Here is a 15,463-nt window from a genome sequence, read left to right as displayed (position 1 = left end):
GAATTCTTCTCTTCTGCTGCCACCAGTTGGGCCAGAGCTAGAGTTTGAAGAGTTGCATGGGGGTGGGGGGGGGAGGCAATGGGTTGAAGAGATAGACAAAGACAGTAGATGGAACTGAAGAGGTTAGTGGTAACCCACTAGCTGGGAAACAGTGGCCATTACAACGGGGACACCTTTTTCTATCTGCCTGAAATTTGAGGGGAAGGATTATTTGTCTCAGGGGTAATGCACACAAAAGCTCACGCCTTGAATAAATTCCTGCATTGTGCAGGGGGTTGGACTAGATGACCCTGGAGATCCCTTCCAACTCTATGATTTTCTATGATTCGTTGTTAGTCTTAAAGGTGCTATTGGACTCAATTTTTATTTTGCTACTTCAGACCAACATTTGAATTTGTCTCAGGGGTACTACTATGAAGAGGTTTAGCTCAATCTTGGAACTTTTCTTCTGCACAATCCACTACTGCTTTTCCATAACACGATAAGCATGAAGCTGTCCTTGTGTACATTTCTGAAGCATGAACTGGCCAGTCCCAATCAGGGCAAATGTGCACTGATTTTTTGAGATAGTTGAAAAAAATGCTACAATAGCCACAGAAATAAATCCCAGTTGTTTCTATATGCCACTCTGATCACCATACAGAGGTGTGTGCAGGGCTCTGTGAATCCTCAAACTGCTTGCATAGGGGCAAGATCCATCATACTGAGGAAGAACTTTGTGAAATACATTTATACCTTCTCCCTTGATCTTTTGTCTTCCTTGCTCTGTAGTGCCAACCTCATTAGAAATACAGCAACAACATCTCAAAATGCAAAGTGGAACCTGCATAGCAAAGAGAGGACTCGGGGCAAGGAGGTGCTTCAAAATAGGACCATGTGTTTATGTGCTTTGCAGTTGAGCTCTAAGGAGCAACAATAATGCAAGCTTTAAAGACAGTCAATGTTAAAATCCAGATGTCACTGACTGAAAAAAAATCTGACAGCCCCCCCCCCCCCCCCCGCAATGTATCTAAATTCACAGACCAACCTTCCGCATGGTGTAGCACAAGGAATACCGATTCCTCTGAGATGATGTACTTGTGCAGAGCCACCATGTTGGGCACGCAGCGGGGGATGATAGTCTTTGTCTTCCTGCTGTACTCACTACTTTTCCTTAGACCCTGACAGAGAACAAAAAGGTCAGTTGTACCCTCAGTTGCCTTTGGAGCCTGCTGTGCTCTGTGCTTATCAACCAAACTAATCTATCCGAGTTACTCTAGGCTTCAGAGAAACCACTCATCTGCTGCTCTATGCCCCTCAGTCCCCCGAGGCCCTGCTGATGGCATCTGGCGCACATCCAGAGAACAGAAGATGGCACAAAGCTGCCATTAAAATCAATTACATGGGTCAATGTTTTCATTAGAATCTCTCACAAACCAAGTCATCAGGATGACACTCCGTTTTGTTTTCCTTGTGACTTAAAAAAAAATCTTTTTGGGGGTGCTGTGCTTTAAAGCCGCCATGGTTCAACCCACTCAAATTCCACAGGCAACCCCAAAATAGACTAATTTTTATGGAGCTAGGCTAAACATACAGCAAATGAATAGGAAACAAAGATGGGAACATGGACTGTTTCCTGAAGAGGTTATGATTTCTAAAGATTATACACCCCTAAAGTATGAGAGAAGCAGTGCTGTGGTAAACATGCAAATTAAACATGACTGAAGTCTTTAAGGTTGCAGATATTAAGACTCCCGTGGCTGATGCCCCAAAGGGCAGCCCTGCAACTCCTCCTCCCTCTGAATAGCATCTAATAAAACTAAACACGCAACACGAAGTCTCTGCTCTGCAAGTCCTCCTACCCTCCCTCCACCTTGTGCAGACAGGGAAATTTACAACATGGTAAATTTAGACTGTGCATTCTGCTTTCCTAGATATTATCAGGAGAGAAAGGAGGAGGAGCAGTGGGGCTGTTGCTTTGGTGTTAGTGGCAGCTGTGCATTTCTCTTCCTATCTAGCCCTAGCAAATCACAATTTTAGACTACCAATTTAAAACATAACTGTTAAAAGGAAAGTTATTGTGGGTGGGGATAAGTTTCAAGGGGAGAAGGAGACTCATGCCTCTCTATAGTTATAAATTGTCTCTGTCAGACCTCCTCAGTAAGGTATGGACAGTTTCCTAATAAGGAACAAGGGCTTTCTAGGTTGCTCCAAACTCAGTTTTTCAGGGAGTGCTTAATTCAATATCAGCACCTTGAACAGGGCCAAGAATGGCATTGAGATCCAGTATAGGGGGAACACAACTGCTATTATATGGTCCCTACCATCCTCCAGTCAACATTCTGGCCTCACCATTCTGCACCAACTGAAGTTTCCAGACAGTCTTCAAGGGCAGTCCCACATAAAGTGTGTGGCAGTAATCTTATATAGACATTACCAGTGTGTGCACTGCAGTGGCAAGATTCTTCCTGCTCAGGAAGTGCTCCGATTGTCTCACCAGTGGAAACTAGGAAAAGGCACCACTGCCACTACCACATTCCCAATCTGCTCATTTAGGGGGAGTGGATGCTACTTGTTCATGCCTCCATTTTGTTGGGACTGAGGATCCCTCCATGAGAAAGATGCTGATAAATTTTGGCTGCAATCCTCCCTTTGTTTTCTTTCTACAAGTGAGAGGTAGGGAGAAATGTCAGCTATACTTTCTAATGCATGATGAGAGCAAAAAGGAGGGACAATTAAAATTCAGGGTTAGCAACATTATTACTTAAATTTTCATAAACTCTGCCTGTTAGTCCATTGTAGCAGAAGGAAGAAGGATGAACTATGGAGGACAGCTGAGAGTTTTGTTCTAGGGCAATGGGTTAGACAGAATGGATGGCTTGCCTATCCAATTTATAGGCTGCTTCTGCCTTCTTTGGACAAGCACGACAATAACTCTTGAAAATATGACTGCATCAGCATGCCAAGTGATTTGAGAAAAATAATGATTTAGCTTACCTTCAGTACAAATGTCTGCTGTGTTCTCGTGTCCATTACTAGCAATACCTAAATGAAACACATTTTAAGACATCTAATATATGTGAAGAGCTTCAACTGATCAGCCATTATAACTACCCCACTACAGACCAGTATCTCTTACAAATCCCTGCTAAACATACATAATACTTTATTACATTTTTATACAGCCACTAGGGCTGCAGCATTTAGCTGATCAACCAGACATAGATACAATTCCAATTAATAAAGAAACAGGAGTCACTTTAGAGGGCACCTTCCGGCCATCAGAGGTAATGCTACTTCTAAGATGTTGTTTGTTCTGACATGTTTATTTCTTAGAACCATTGTTTCATTCATGTGCAGCTTGATGTGGGCTCCATATTAATCAGCTCATATATTTGATTAGGTGACCAATACCCTTTTCAAAATTACAATATGTACAGCCAACTGGGAAGGTAGGCTATAAAAATAAAGTTGTTGTTGTTTCCTTTGGGTCTACTTCACAAATAGCCATGGAATATAGCTTGATTATACAGAAAAAGTAAAAACAAGCTCTAGGTTCTGATGTCATTCATCTCAGCCAACAGAACAACATAGAAATGCCAATACTTGAGCATGCTAGGTGTCTTCCACCCAAACGGGCTGAATGGTTAAATGTGGGCAGAGACCTCAAGCCTTATCTTCTCCCATTGTTGCTACCACTGGAATCAGTAGGATGTTTACAAAACGAGCTCCATACTTTGAGCATAGGACTGGCCCTGGGGCCTTTGGCTTCTAAGAAGCCTAGCACCACGCATACACACACTAGCCTGGCAACCACCCTGCCCTGCTAATCTGGGAGTGTGAGGCCACAGGTGGGTAAAGAAACATAACCAGCCTGAAAGCCAGGGGGCTTGAAGACCGGCGACATAGGCATAGCTGTTGGTTTATAGCTATTCTTCACTCCCTTCTTCGCAGGGAAGGGGAAGGCAAGTCAGGCAACAGGACAAGACTCTGAACCTCAAACTGTATGTAGCCTAGGCAATGTTCAGCCCCCAAAAGGCAATGTGCTGCCTACTGCTACCCTATGAGCTGGATGATTGTGCAGACTAGTAGTGACAGCAGAGGAATTGGCAGTCACCTGCTCTTCCCTTCCTCCATCCTTTACAAGGCAGGGTGGGGAACAGGGACAGAAAAGGTAGGCTGGGCAAGCAAACTCTGGCAACCAGCTGCACTGCCTCTGCCTATCATTCAGGCAGTGGCACTTGGGCTGCAGGCAAGGTTCTTCTGGCTCCTCTAGAACCCCTTCCCCACCTTCTAGCACTTTAGGCAATCTCCCACCTAATGAGAGGACTGGCTCCTATGAACCAGCACAATACTAAATGAAATAAATAAAGGGAAAAAAGAGGTGAGACCGGTTCCAACCAACTTTGTACCTGGTGATCCCTATAGTCATTTGTTGGTATATATGCATGAAAAACAAGATAGAATAACAGCAAACCAAGTACAGAAGTAAACATTTTTCAATAAACATTTGCTGGGCAAACCTGTCTGCTCTAGCGCTTTTGAATGGAATTTTATTATACTATTTCAAACTCAAGAAAAATACACTTTCTGCTTCAACACAGCCAAACATAGCACCAGAGAGGCCCAATGGGAAATTAGCATAGATCCAGCTACCTGGTTTACACAGCTACACAGAAATGTGCTAATGAGTATAGGGGGATTAGCTGTGGAAAGGTAACAAAATCCTACATTAGTTTATACTTACTGAATTCCCACAACATAAACTCAGATGACAGTAGCCCAAATTGTAATAACTTATGATGCCCATGTCCTCTTCTTCCCTCCCTCAGAGGCAAAATTTTCCCTGTTGTTCTTTCTCTTTGTGATTGAGCTGCCCTAGTTATTTGGTTTTTTCTTTCTTAAAGAACTCTTGCTGTCCTAACCTGTTACAGTATGATATTTTGGCTGTTGGCTTAGTCCAAAAATCTGAGGGAAAGGTTGAAAGCCTCCTTTAACTTAAAACAACTGAAATGGTACTTAAGGCATTTTGAAATTTCAAATTAACAGAATATTTTATTGAAATCAGGGGTAACATTTATGCGGTCTCAATATAGAATTCTGATGTATATGGACAGACTTTAATTCAAGCCAAGTGAAATCAGGAGTAAAATTTCTGAGGTCTCAATATAGAATTCTGGTGTAAATCAATATATGGACAGACTTGAATTCATATGTTTAAGGCTACTAAAGAGTTTCATAAGCTTTTCATGGTGATTTAGGATCTTCAAGATGATATGCTTTTGTTTCATGTTTTCTACACACATTGATTGTGTAGTTACTTTATTTTGTATTTATTTATTTATTGTGGGATTTATAGACTGCTGCTCCCAGCAAGCTGGCTCACGGCAGTTCATAAGAGGGTAGGCCTATGTAGAGCAAGTTACAGAAGTCTAACCTGGAAGTGACCATTGCATGGATCACAGTGGCTAGGTGTTCCGGGGACAGGTAGGGCGCTAGGTGGGAAAATGCCGTCCTAGCTACCTTAGTGACCTGAGCCTCCATAGAAAGGCAGCCAAAATCACCCTTGAATTTCTGGCTTAGGGTACAGGGTATTCAGAGTTGAGATACTTAATCATATACCTAAACACCGTCTCAAAACACACCAGTACTCTTCTTGAGTTTTACCTGGCTCTTAAGGTCTCACAAGGCAGTTCTTAACTGCAGCAAACCATGGATTGCTCCAGACTTTGGAGCTATTTCCCTGTTTTGGGTGGGTAGGAAAATTCTTCTCTCACTAGAAGATCTATCCCCTTTTCTTGGCCTGAATAACAGTGTTATCCTAATTACCCACTCCTTTTGCCAACTTTCCCAGTACCCTGTCTCTTTTAAACTGCTCTCAGTTAGGGCTAAACTCAGAATGTATTCTCCTCAGCATCCAGTTATAAAGTCTTTCTCTGCTTAACTGATGCACACCAATCAGTTTTTTTTAGCAGCCTGTCTCTCAAAGCCCTCAGAAGAATTCACCCTTCACAGTCCTTCCCTTGTTTGAATATCACATCTAAGTTTTTAAAACTAATCTGTCCTTAATTATGAGCAGTAACGACCCACTTATTCCAAGCATCCTCATGGAGAAGAGAGACAAGTGGAGTGCCCCAAGTATCTGTCCTGGGGCCTGTGTTGTTCAACATATTTATAAATGATTTGGATGAGGGGTTAGAGGGGATACTTATTAAATTTGCAGATGATACTAAACTGGGAGGGATAGCAAACACAACAGAAGACAGAATCAGGATACAAAATGATCTTGATAGGCTCAAGAAGTGGACTAAACTGAATAAAATGAAATTCAATAGGGAAGAAGAAGAAGAAGAAGAAGAAGAAGAAGAAGAAGAAGAAGAAGAAGAAGAAGAAGAAGAAGAAGAAGAAGAAGAAGAAGAAGAAGAAGAAGAAGAAGAAGAAGAAGAAGAAGAAGAAGAAGAAGAAGAAGAAGAAGAAGAAGAAGAAGAAGAAGAAGAAGAAGAAGAAGAAGAAGAAGAAGAAGAAGAAGAAGAAGAAGAAGAAGAAGAAGAAGAAGAAGAAGAAGAAGAAGAAGAAGAAGAAGAAGAAGAAGAAGAAGAAGAAGAAGAAGAAGAAGAAGAAGAAGAAGAAGAAGAAGAAGAAGAAGAAGAGTTGGTTCTTATATGCCGCTTTTCCCTACCCGAAGGAGGCTCAAAGCGGCTTACAGTCGCCTTCACATTCCTCTCCCCACAACAGACACCCTGTGGGGTGGGTGAGGCTGAGAGAGCCCTGATATCACTGCTCGGTCAGAACAATTTTATCAGTGCCGTGGCGAGCCCAAGGTCACAAAGCTGGCTGCATGTGGGGGAGCGCAGAATCGAACCCGGCTCGCCAGATTAGAAGTCCGCACTCCTAACCACTACACCAAACTGGGACAAATGTAAAGTTCTGCATTTAGGTAGGAAAAACTATCTATACCAATATAGGATGGGGGAGAGTTGTCTTGGCAGTAGTATGTGTGAAAAGGATCTAGGAGTCTTAGTAGACCGTACATTGAACATGAGTAAGCAGTGTGACTCGGTGGCTAAAAAGGCAAATGAGATTTGGGGCTGTATCAAATGGAGTACCGTGCCCAGATCACGGGAGGTGATGGTACTGCTTTATTCTACTCTGGTTCGCCCTCACTTGGAGTTCTGTGTTCAGTTTGGGGCACCACAGTTGGAGGGATGTAGACAAACTGGACCGTGTCCAGAGGAGGGCAACAAAGATGGTGAGGGGTTTGGAGACCAAGATGTATGAGGAAAGGTTAGGGGAGCTTGGTCTGTTTAGCCTGGATAGGACACAACTGAGAAGGGATCTGATAACCATCTTCAAGTATTTAAAAGGCAGCCATATAGAGGATGGAGCAGAGTTATTCTCTCTTGCCCCAGAAGGTTGGACCAGAACAAATGGGATGAAAATAAAAAGATTCCTTCTAAACATCCAGAGGAAGTTCCTGACAGAGCGGTTTCTCAGTGGAACAGGCTTCCTCTGGAGGTGGTGGGTTCTCCACCACCATCTGACAAAGAGGCTGATTCTGTGAAGGTTCAAGGGGGTGGCAGGTTACAGTGGATGAGCAATAGGGTTGTGAGTGTCCTGCATTGTGCAGGGTTGGACTAGATGAAGCAGGAGATCCCTTCCAACTCTGTTATTCTATGATTCTATAATATTGCAATAGTTTGAATTTCAAATTTTGCTTGGAAAAGTGCATCTCCAGGTTTCCTGTGCTTATGCACTAAAATTATTCAGAACTTTGTCCATATGTATGTATGTATATTTATTTCTTTTTATTTTATTTATTTATTTTTTTAGATTTCTATACCGCCCATTTCTTTGCAGCTCTGGGCGGTTTACATCGAAACATTCTATAACTCACATGGAATGTTATACAAACTGTAACAACAAACAATTTTCAGTGAAGCATCGAAAGATTACAATAACACATTTATAATATAAATAACAATTAACAGTAACATTGGGAGGTTAATTATTGCAGTCATAGGGGGGTGTCTAGGGGGACCAGTAGGTGTTCTGAGTCGGGTGGCCTCAAACGAATGCATGGTGGAAGACCTCCCTCTTGCAGGCCCTGAGGAACTGTGGAGGCTCCTCAGGGAGCTCATTCCACCAGGTGGGGGCCAGGACCGAGAAGGCTCCAGCCCTTGTGCTTCTCTGGGGCCAGGAATTCGCAGCCAGTTGGAGGAGGCGGAGCGTAAGGCTCTTTTGGGGGTATAGGCAGGGAGGCAGTCTCTCAAATACACTGGGCCCAAACTACGTATGGCTTTAAAAGTGATTACCAGAACCTTAAACTTAATCTGGAATTCAACTGGGAGCAAGCTAATTTGTTGGAGTACCAGCTGGATGTGGGATCTCCATGGTGTTTTGGTGAGAATCCTGGCCGCAGTATTCTGCACCAGTTGTAGTTTCCAGATCAAGTATGAGGGTAGGCCTGCATAGAGCAAGTTGCAGAAGTCCAGCCTAGAGGTGACCATCGCATGGATCACTGTGGCTAGGTGCTCTGGGTCCAGGTATGGCGCTAGTAGCTTGGCTTGGCGGAGATGGTAGCATGCCAACCGTGCTACCTTTATGACCTGGGCTTCCATTGTCAGGGAAGCATCCAGGACTAAGGCTGTTCACAGAGGAATCCAAAGTCTGGGCTTCTCCATACACTTATTATCCAAATTAGCTCAAGATCAAGCTGCATCGTTAGTTAAGCAGCGGATACGAGACAATCAACATCAACTGGACCATAGTAAAGCTCCAACTTTTTTGGCCGCAGTTAAAACAAGGTATGTTCTGGCCCCTGCCACTTACCTGTCTGAGCTGTTAATAAGTAAACAAAAAAGGGAATTTACCCTTGCAAGATGTTCCTTCTTGCCTTCAGCTCTTGTAGAGGGTTGCTATAAGAACATTCCTCTTACACTGAGACAATCATAGAATCATAGAGTTGGAAGGGGCCATACAGGCCATCTGGTCCAACCCCCTGCTCAACGCAGGATCAGCCCTAAGCATCCAAGAAAAGTGTGTATCCAACCTTTGCTTCAAGACTGCCAGTGAGGGGGAGCTCACCACCTCCTTAGGCAGCCTATTCCACTGCTGAACTACTCTGACTGTGAAAAATTTTTTCCTGATATCTAGCCTATATCGTTGTACTTGAAGTTTAAACCCATTACTGCGTGTCCTCTCCTCTGCAGCCAACAGAAACAGCATCCTGCCCTCCTCCAAGTGACAACCTTTCAAATACTTAAAGAGGGCTATCATGTCCCCTCTCAACCTTTTCTCCTGGCTGAACATTCCCAAGTCCCTCAACCTATCTTCATAGGGCTTGGTCCCTTGGCCCCAGATCATCCTCGTCGCTCTCCTGTGTACCCTTTCAATTTTATCTACGTCCTTCTTGAAGTGAGGCCTCCAGAACTGCACACAGTACTCAAGGTGTGGTCTGACCAGTGCCGTATACAATGGGACTATGACATCTTGTAATTTTGATGTTATGTCCCTGTTGATACAACCCAAAATGGCATTCGCATTTTTTACCGCTGCATCACACTGCCTGCTCATGTTGAGTTTACAATCCACAAGTACGGCAAGGTCTCGTTCACACACAGTGTTACCTAGAAGTATATATCCCCCATCCAGAAGGCATGCTTTTCATTTTTCTGACCCAGATGCAGAATTTTACACTTATCTTTATTAAATTGCATCTTGTTCTCATTTGCCCATTTTTCCATTGTGTTCAGATCTCGTTGAACTCTGTCTCTATCTTCTGGGGTATTTGCCAGTCCTCCCAATTTGGTGTCATCTGCAAACTTGATGAGTCCCTCCACCCTCTCATCTAGATCATTAATAAATATGTTAAAAAGTACCGGGCCGAGCACCGAGCCCTGAGGTACCCCGCTATTCACCTCTCTCCAGTCTGATGAAACACCATTGACAACAACTCTTTGAGTGTGGTTCTCTAACCAATTCCCTATCCACTTAACTATCTGGAAATCCAGATTGCAGTCCTTCAACTTATCCATCAGAATATCATGGGGAACCTTGTCAAAAGCTTTACTAAAATCCAAGTAAATGACATCAACCGAATTTCCCCGATCCAGCAAACCTGTTACTTGGTCAAAAAAGGAAACCAGGTTGGTCTGGCAGGACCTGTTGGAACAAATCCATGCTGACTTCCTTGGATCACCAAATTGTCCTCCAGATGTTTGCAGATCACTCCCTTTAATATCTGCTCCATTATCTTCCCCACAACAGAGGTCAGACTCACTGGTCTGCATTTTCCCGGGTCATCCTTCCTCCCTTTTTTGAAGATCGGAATAACGTTTGCTCTCTTCCAGTCCTCCGGGACATCTCCAGTCCTTAAAGAGGTTCCGAAGATGACGGACAAGGGCTGTGCAAGTTCTCTGGAAAGTTCTTTGAGCACTCTCCGGCGCATTTCATCCAGCCCAGGAAATTTGCTCATCCATTGCAGCTAAATGCCTCTCGACAACCTCTCTATCTATGTTAACCTGCCACCCAGACACTATCCTTTGGCTACTGCCATCTCTAGATGTGCCTAAACCCTTTGACCTGTGGGAAAAAACAGATGTAAAATAGGCACTAAGCCTTTCTGCTTTCTCTGCATCTTCCTAGAGTTTGTCCATCCGCACCCAACAGAGGGCCTATTGCCTCCTTTACTTTATGTTTGCTCCTCACATAACTGAAAAATCTTTTCTTGTCACAATGGGCTTCCCTGGCCAATCTTAGCTTTGGCCTTTCTGATTAATCTACAGTGCCTAGTAACCTGTAGGTACTCTTCTTTAGAGCTCTGTCCTTCCCTCCATTTCCTGAACATTTCCCTTTTCTTTCTTAGTTCCTCTTGAAGTCCTCTGTTCATCCAAATAGGCTTCTTAGAGCTCCTGCAGTGTTTTCGTCTTTCTGGGATAGTCACTGATTGAGCATGCAATAGCTCTTGTTTGAGTAGCACCCACTCTTCACATGCTCCCTTCCCTTCCAACATTCTCGTCCATGGTATGACACTCATCATGTCTCTGAGTTTATTAAAGTTTGCCCTACGAAAATCCAACATCCGCGTCTGGCTACAAGCTTCCTTGGCTCCCCATCTCAAAAGGAATTCTATGAGGACATGGTCACTTCCCCCTAGGGTCCCCACCTCCTTCACCTCATCCACCAACTCTTGCCTGTTGGTCAGTATTAAGTCCAGTATGGCTGAACCTCTTGTGGGTTCATCTACCATTTGATAAATGAAATTGTCAGCCAGGCAGGTCAGAAACTTGCATGACTGAGGACGCTTCGCAGAGTTAGTTTCCCAGCACACATCTGGGAAATTGAAGTCACCCATGATGACAAGGTCCTGCCGTTTGGATATTTTCTCAAGCTGCTCACAAAGTGCAGCATCCACATCCTCTCGTTGGTCAGGCGGTCGGTAGCAGACACCAACCACCACACTGTTTGTTTTCCCCTCGCTTATTTTCACCCAGATGCTTTCCACTGCAGATATGCTCTCCTTCACTAGAATTTCCTGACAGGTAAGCCCTTTCCTCACATACAGTGCCAGTCCTCCACCTCTTCGATCTATTCTGTTTTTTCTGAACAGTTCATATCCATCCACCATTACATTCCAGCCATGAGAATCATTCCACCAAGTTTCTGTGATGCCTACTAGATCATACCTTTCCATCAGCATGAGAAGTTCCAGCTCTTCCTTCTTATTGCCCATGCTTCGGGCATTAGTACAAAGACATCTGAATCCTTTTACTTTTAGTTCCCTATGAGCTGGCCTTGCCGGTTGGGGTGCCCCCGATCGTTCTCCTTCCTTACACTCCCCATGTTGATCGTCTCCTTCCCCTTGTGGCTTCAGTTTAAAGCTCTCCTGATGAATCTCCCCAGGTTCCTGCCAAACACATTCTTCCCCAGCTTCGATAAGTGCAGTCCATCAGGTGCTAGTAGGCCTTCCTCAAGAAAGCCTATCCCATGGTCCCAGAAACCAAATCTCTCCTGCCGGCACCAACTACGCAGCCAGTGATTCACCTCCATTATCTTCCTCTCCCGACACATTCCTCTTCCCTTGACAGGCAAGATTGAAGAGAATACCACTTGTGCCCCCATTTGCTTGAGCTTCCTCCCCAGATCTTGATAGTCTTTTTTAATAGGAGCGATGGTATTCAGGGACATGTCATTCGTTCCCACATGGACCATCACAAAACAATGTTTTTGTGGGAGTGGCAAAATTAATACAAGACAGCATATATTGTTCCACTGCCCTGCTTATGTAGACATTTGTAGCAACTTGATTGAACCACTCCTTAAAAAGTTGCCAGAACATCATGATGTAGATTGAGCAAGCAGGCTGCTAAGTGATGAGTCCCACCCAGGTGACAACTCAGCTGGTTACGTTTTGTGCCGCCGCCATAAAAATCCAATGCTCTAAAGTAGCATAACTTTAAGTTCTATTTTATGATCTGTTTTAAACTGTATTATATTAAATGACTATATTCTTTTGGTCTTTTATGTATTAACTTCATATAACTTGGTCTGAACGACAGTAATATCATCCAGGATCACTCCCAGGTTCCTGGTGGAGTGCATTGCTGAAAGCTGCACACTGTCCAGGTTGGGCAGACACGCTTCTCCCCATGGACCCTTCCTACCCAACCACAGGACCTCCATCATTGTAGGGTTGAGCTTCAGGTGACTCTGCTTGATCCATTTTGTCACTGCTTCCAGACATCTGGCTAAGGGTTCTGGGGGAGAATCATCCATCAGGAGGAAGAGCTGGGTGTCATCCGCATATTGATGGCAACCCAGCCCAAACCTCCACACCAGCTGAGCCAGAGGGCGCATAAAGATGTTAAATAAGATAGAAGCGAGGACTGCTCCTTGTGGGACTCCACATGACAGCTGGTGTCGGTTAGATACTCTCTCTCCTATCACTACCCTCTGTCCGCGACCCCGGAGGAATTCAGCCATTTGAGGGCCATTCCCCATATTCTGGTGTTGGCTAGGCAGTGAGCTAGGTGCTCATGATCTACTGTGTCAAACACTGCTGATAGGTCTAATAGTATGAGCAGCGCTGACCCGTCCCAGTCTAGCTGGCTTTGGAGGTCGTCCATCAGGGCAACTAGCGCTGTCTCCACCCCATGTCCAGGCCGGAAGCTCAACTGAAATGGGTCAAGGGCTGAAGATTCCTCCAGGAATGACCTTTTAAGAGCCAGTTTGGTGTAGTGGTTAGGAGTGTGGACTTCTAATCTGGCATGCCAGGTTCGATTCTGCGCTCCCCCACATGCAACCAGCTGGGTGACCTTGGGCTTGCCACAGCACTGATAAAACTGTTCTGACCGGGCAGTGATATCAGCGCTCTCTCAGCCTCACCCACCCCACAGGGTGTCTGTTGTGGGGAGAGGAATGGGAAGGCGACTGTAAGCTGCTTTGAGCCTCCTTCGGGTAGGGAAAAGCGGCATATAAGAACCAACTCTTCTTCTTCTTCTTAATACCTGGCCTGTTAATATACAGTGCATTGGTTTGGGGGCTGGGGGGGGGAATTTACTTGAACCCAAGCACTGATTGTAGGTTGCTACATTGGTGAATTTTCTATCAAAATTTTACAGGACTGCAAATCAGGGTATTTAAAAACAGAGTAGAAACTGATGGGATAAATCATAGCAGGAAAATTGAGTTTTCCTGTCCCTATTTGGCTGGGGAGTGGGGCAGGTACACCAAATTAGGAGAGATAAAAATGGTTAGAAAGTGATGCATCAATTTTCCAGGGACTTTGTCTTTTCAACCAAGTTTGTTTGCAGCTCACTAACATTCACATTGAGGCAGTAAATACAAGAACATATGCGACTTTTTTTTAATGTGCCCTTTGACTGTCAATTTCTCCCAAACAGGTGTTGGTTAAATGATTATAAATTGGCCCCTGGATACACCTCTTCAACTGAGCCGTACAGGACTGGAAATAATATAATTAGAGTAAAAACATCAGGCTGGTGAATGCCTTCCATCTGTTTGGCAATAATGTTTAGTTAACAATAGTCTTTAAAAAGAAGCACCTTCAACTTCCCTTCTTCAAGTTATTTATAGGGCCATTCTTAACACCCGAGCACTCTTGCTAACAAGAGCTTTAGCCACTTGGAAATTATTAGCCATACGGCTAATTCCAAAAAAGAAACGTCTGCGCACAACATCTGCAGCTCTCCAAATTTATATTCAGCAACCTCATTTTAGAGTCATTTCTTAATGAATGGGCCTACAACTCTGTATTAATATTATCATTGCATGCGCAAAGATCATAAGGAGGCAAGCATTTAAAAAAAAATACCAACACTAGGCTAATCGGCAGTGAAGCTCTCAGCATAAAGGACAGAATAAATAGCTTCTTTAACCCTCAAGAGGGCTGGTTCATTTGGAGACAAGAAGACACCAATTTAACAACACTGCTCATGGCTCTGCTCACCTTTCTAAAGACAAAAATCTAATTTGGACTAATTTGGTATGATTTCTTCCCAATCAAAAGCAACCCCAACAGACTTTCATTTCAGCATAAAACAATTGCTGTAACCAAACCCCCATGAAATAATTACCTTTGATAGTGTATTATTATTGAACGAATACAATTAACAGCACTGTTCCTTCATTTCCTAGGTAGTATGTTTCTAACATACTCATACTGTTGGATCAGGAGCAGCTAGAATATCACATATTAGTGACCACCAGGCCCCCTTTCCTCAGCTCTCCACAAGTCAACACAAAGGACCATCAGTGCAGGCCACGCATCCAATTATTGTCCTCGGCAGAGGTATGACAATGTGTGGCCAGAACTTGTTTTCCTGTGACACCAGCCCCAAGCAAAACAGGATGCGCACATACCTAACAACTGAGTACACTGTTCATCCTAGCCTTGTTTTACTAGCCTCAGTGAGAAAGGCATACAACTTTCATACAAATGAAATGAATAAATGCAAGTTGGGCTTGTAGTGAAATAATGGTTTCATGTCTTGCTTCTGTTTAAAACTTTGGTTCAGGCCTCAGACCTGCAAATTGCAGAGTAGGCCGCAGAGGTCTTTTCTGTAATACCGTTTGTTCCAATTGCCAGACACTTGGTTTAGATTTACCACACCTGTGTCCTTGGGTACTGATAGCAGAAAAGTTCTATGAGATAAGGTAACAAGCACCAGATGTTTGTGATTAAAATGTTTTGAGAAAGAGACCTCATCTTTAGTCAAGTCCCTATGAAGTCAATATTCCAACCCCTGATTTGTGATTGGCTCTTCTTTGAGTCTTCTGCCCTAACACTGGGAATTCTATTAGGTCATTAATTAACTGGCAAATGAACATGACTGTCTTGTGTCTAGAATCTCTTGTGGGATTAATCCATAAAGAAACTTAATCTGTTACACCATTTTGTCATACCTTCGAGTCATACCTTTTCTCTACCTGCATCATGTATGTTGAAAGTGGTTTGAGCATTCTC

The 15,463-nt window shown here is 43.8% G+C and overlaps 1 protein-coding gene across 3 annotated transcripts in view; it reads right to left on the bottom strand.

The window, feature by feature from the left end:
* RPS6KC1 (ribosomal protein S6 kinase C1) overlaps window positions 1-15,463 on the bottom strand; it is a 139,858-nt gene that overhangs the window by 40,435 nt on the left and 83,960 nt on the right. For all 3 annotated transcript variants that reach the window (XR_013231231.1, XR_013231232.1, XM_077338974.1), the window contains 2 exons: window positions 2,977-3,024; window positions 1,028-1,160 (listed from right to left, as the gene is read on the bottom strand). Coding sequence is in view for 1 of the 3 variants with exons in the window: in XM_077338974.1 (XP_077195089.1) it covers window positions 1,028-1,160; window positions 2,977-3,024 (181 nt within the window). In the remaining 2 variants the exon portion in view is untranslated. The remainder of the gene's footprint in view (window positions 1-1,027; window positions 1,161-2,976; window positions 3,025-15,463) is intronic.

This window comes from Paroedura picta, chromosome 1 (assembly GCF_049243985.1).
Source record: "Paroedura picta isolate Pp20150507F chromosome 1, Ppicta_v3.0, whole genome shotgun sequence".
NCBI classification, from domain to species: Eukaryota; Metazoa; Chordata; class Lepidosauria; order Squamata; family Gekkonidae; genus Paroedura; species Paroedura picta.
This window is presented reverse-complemented; position numbering and strand designations above follow the sequence as displayed.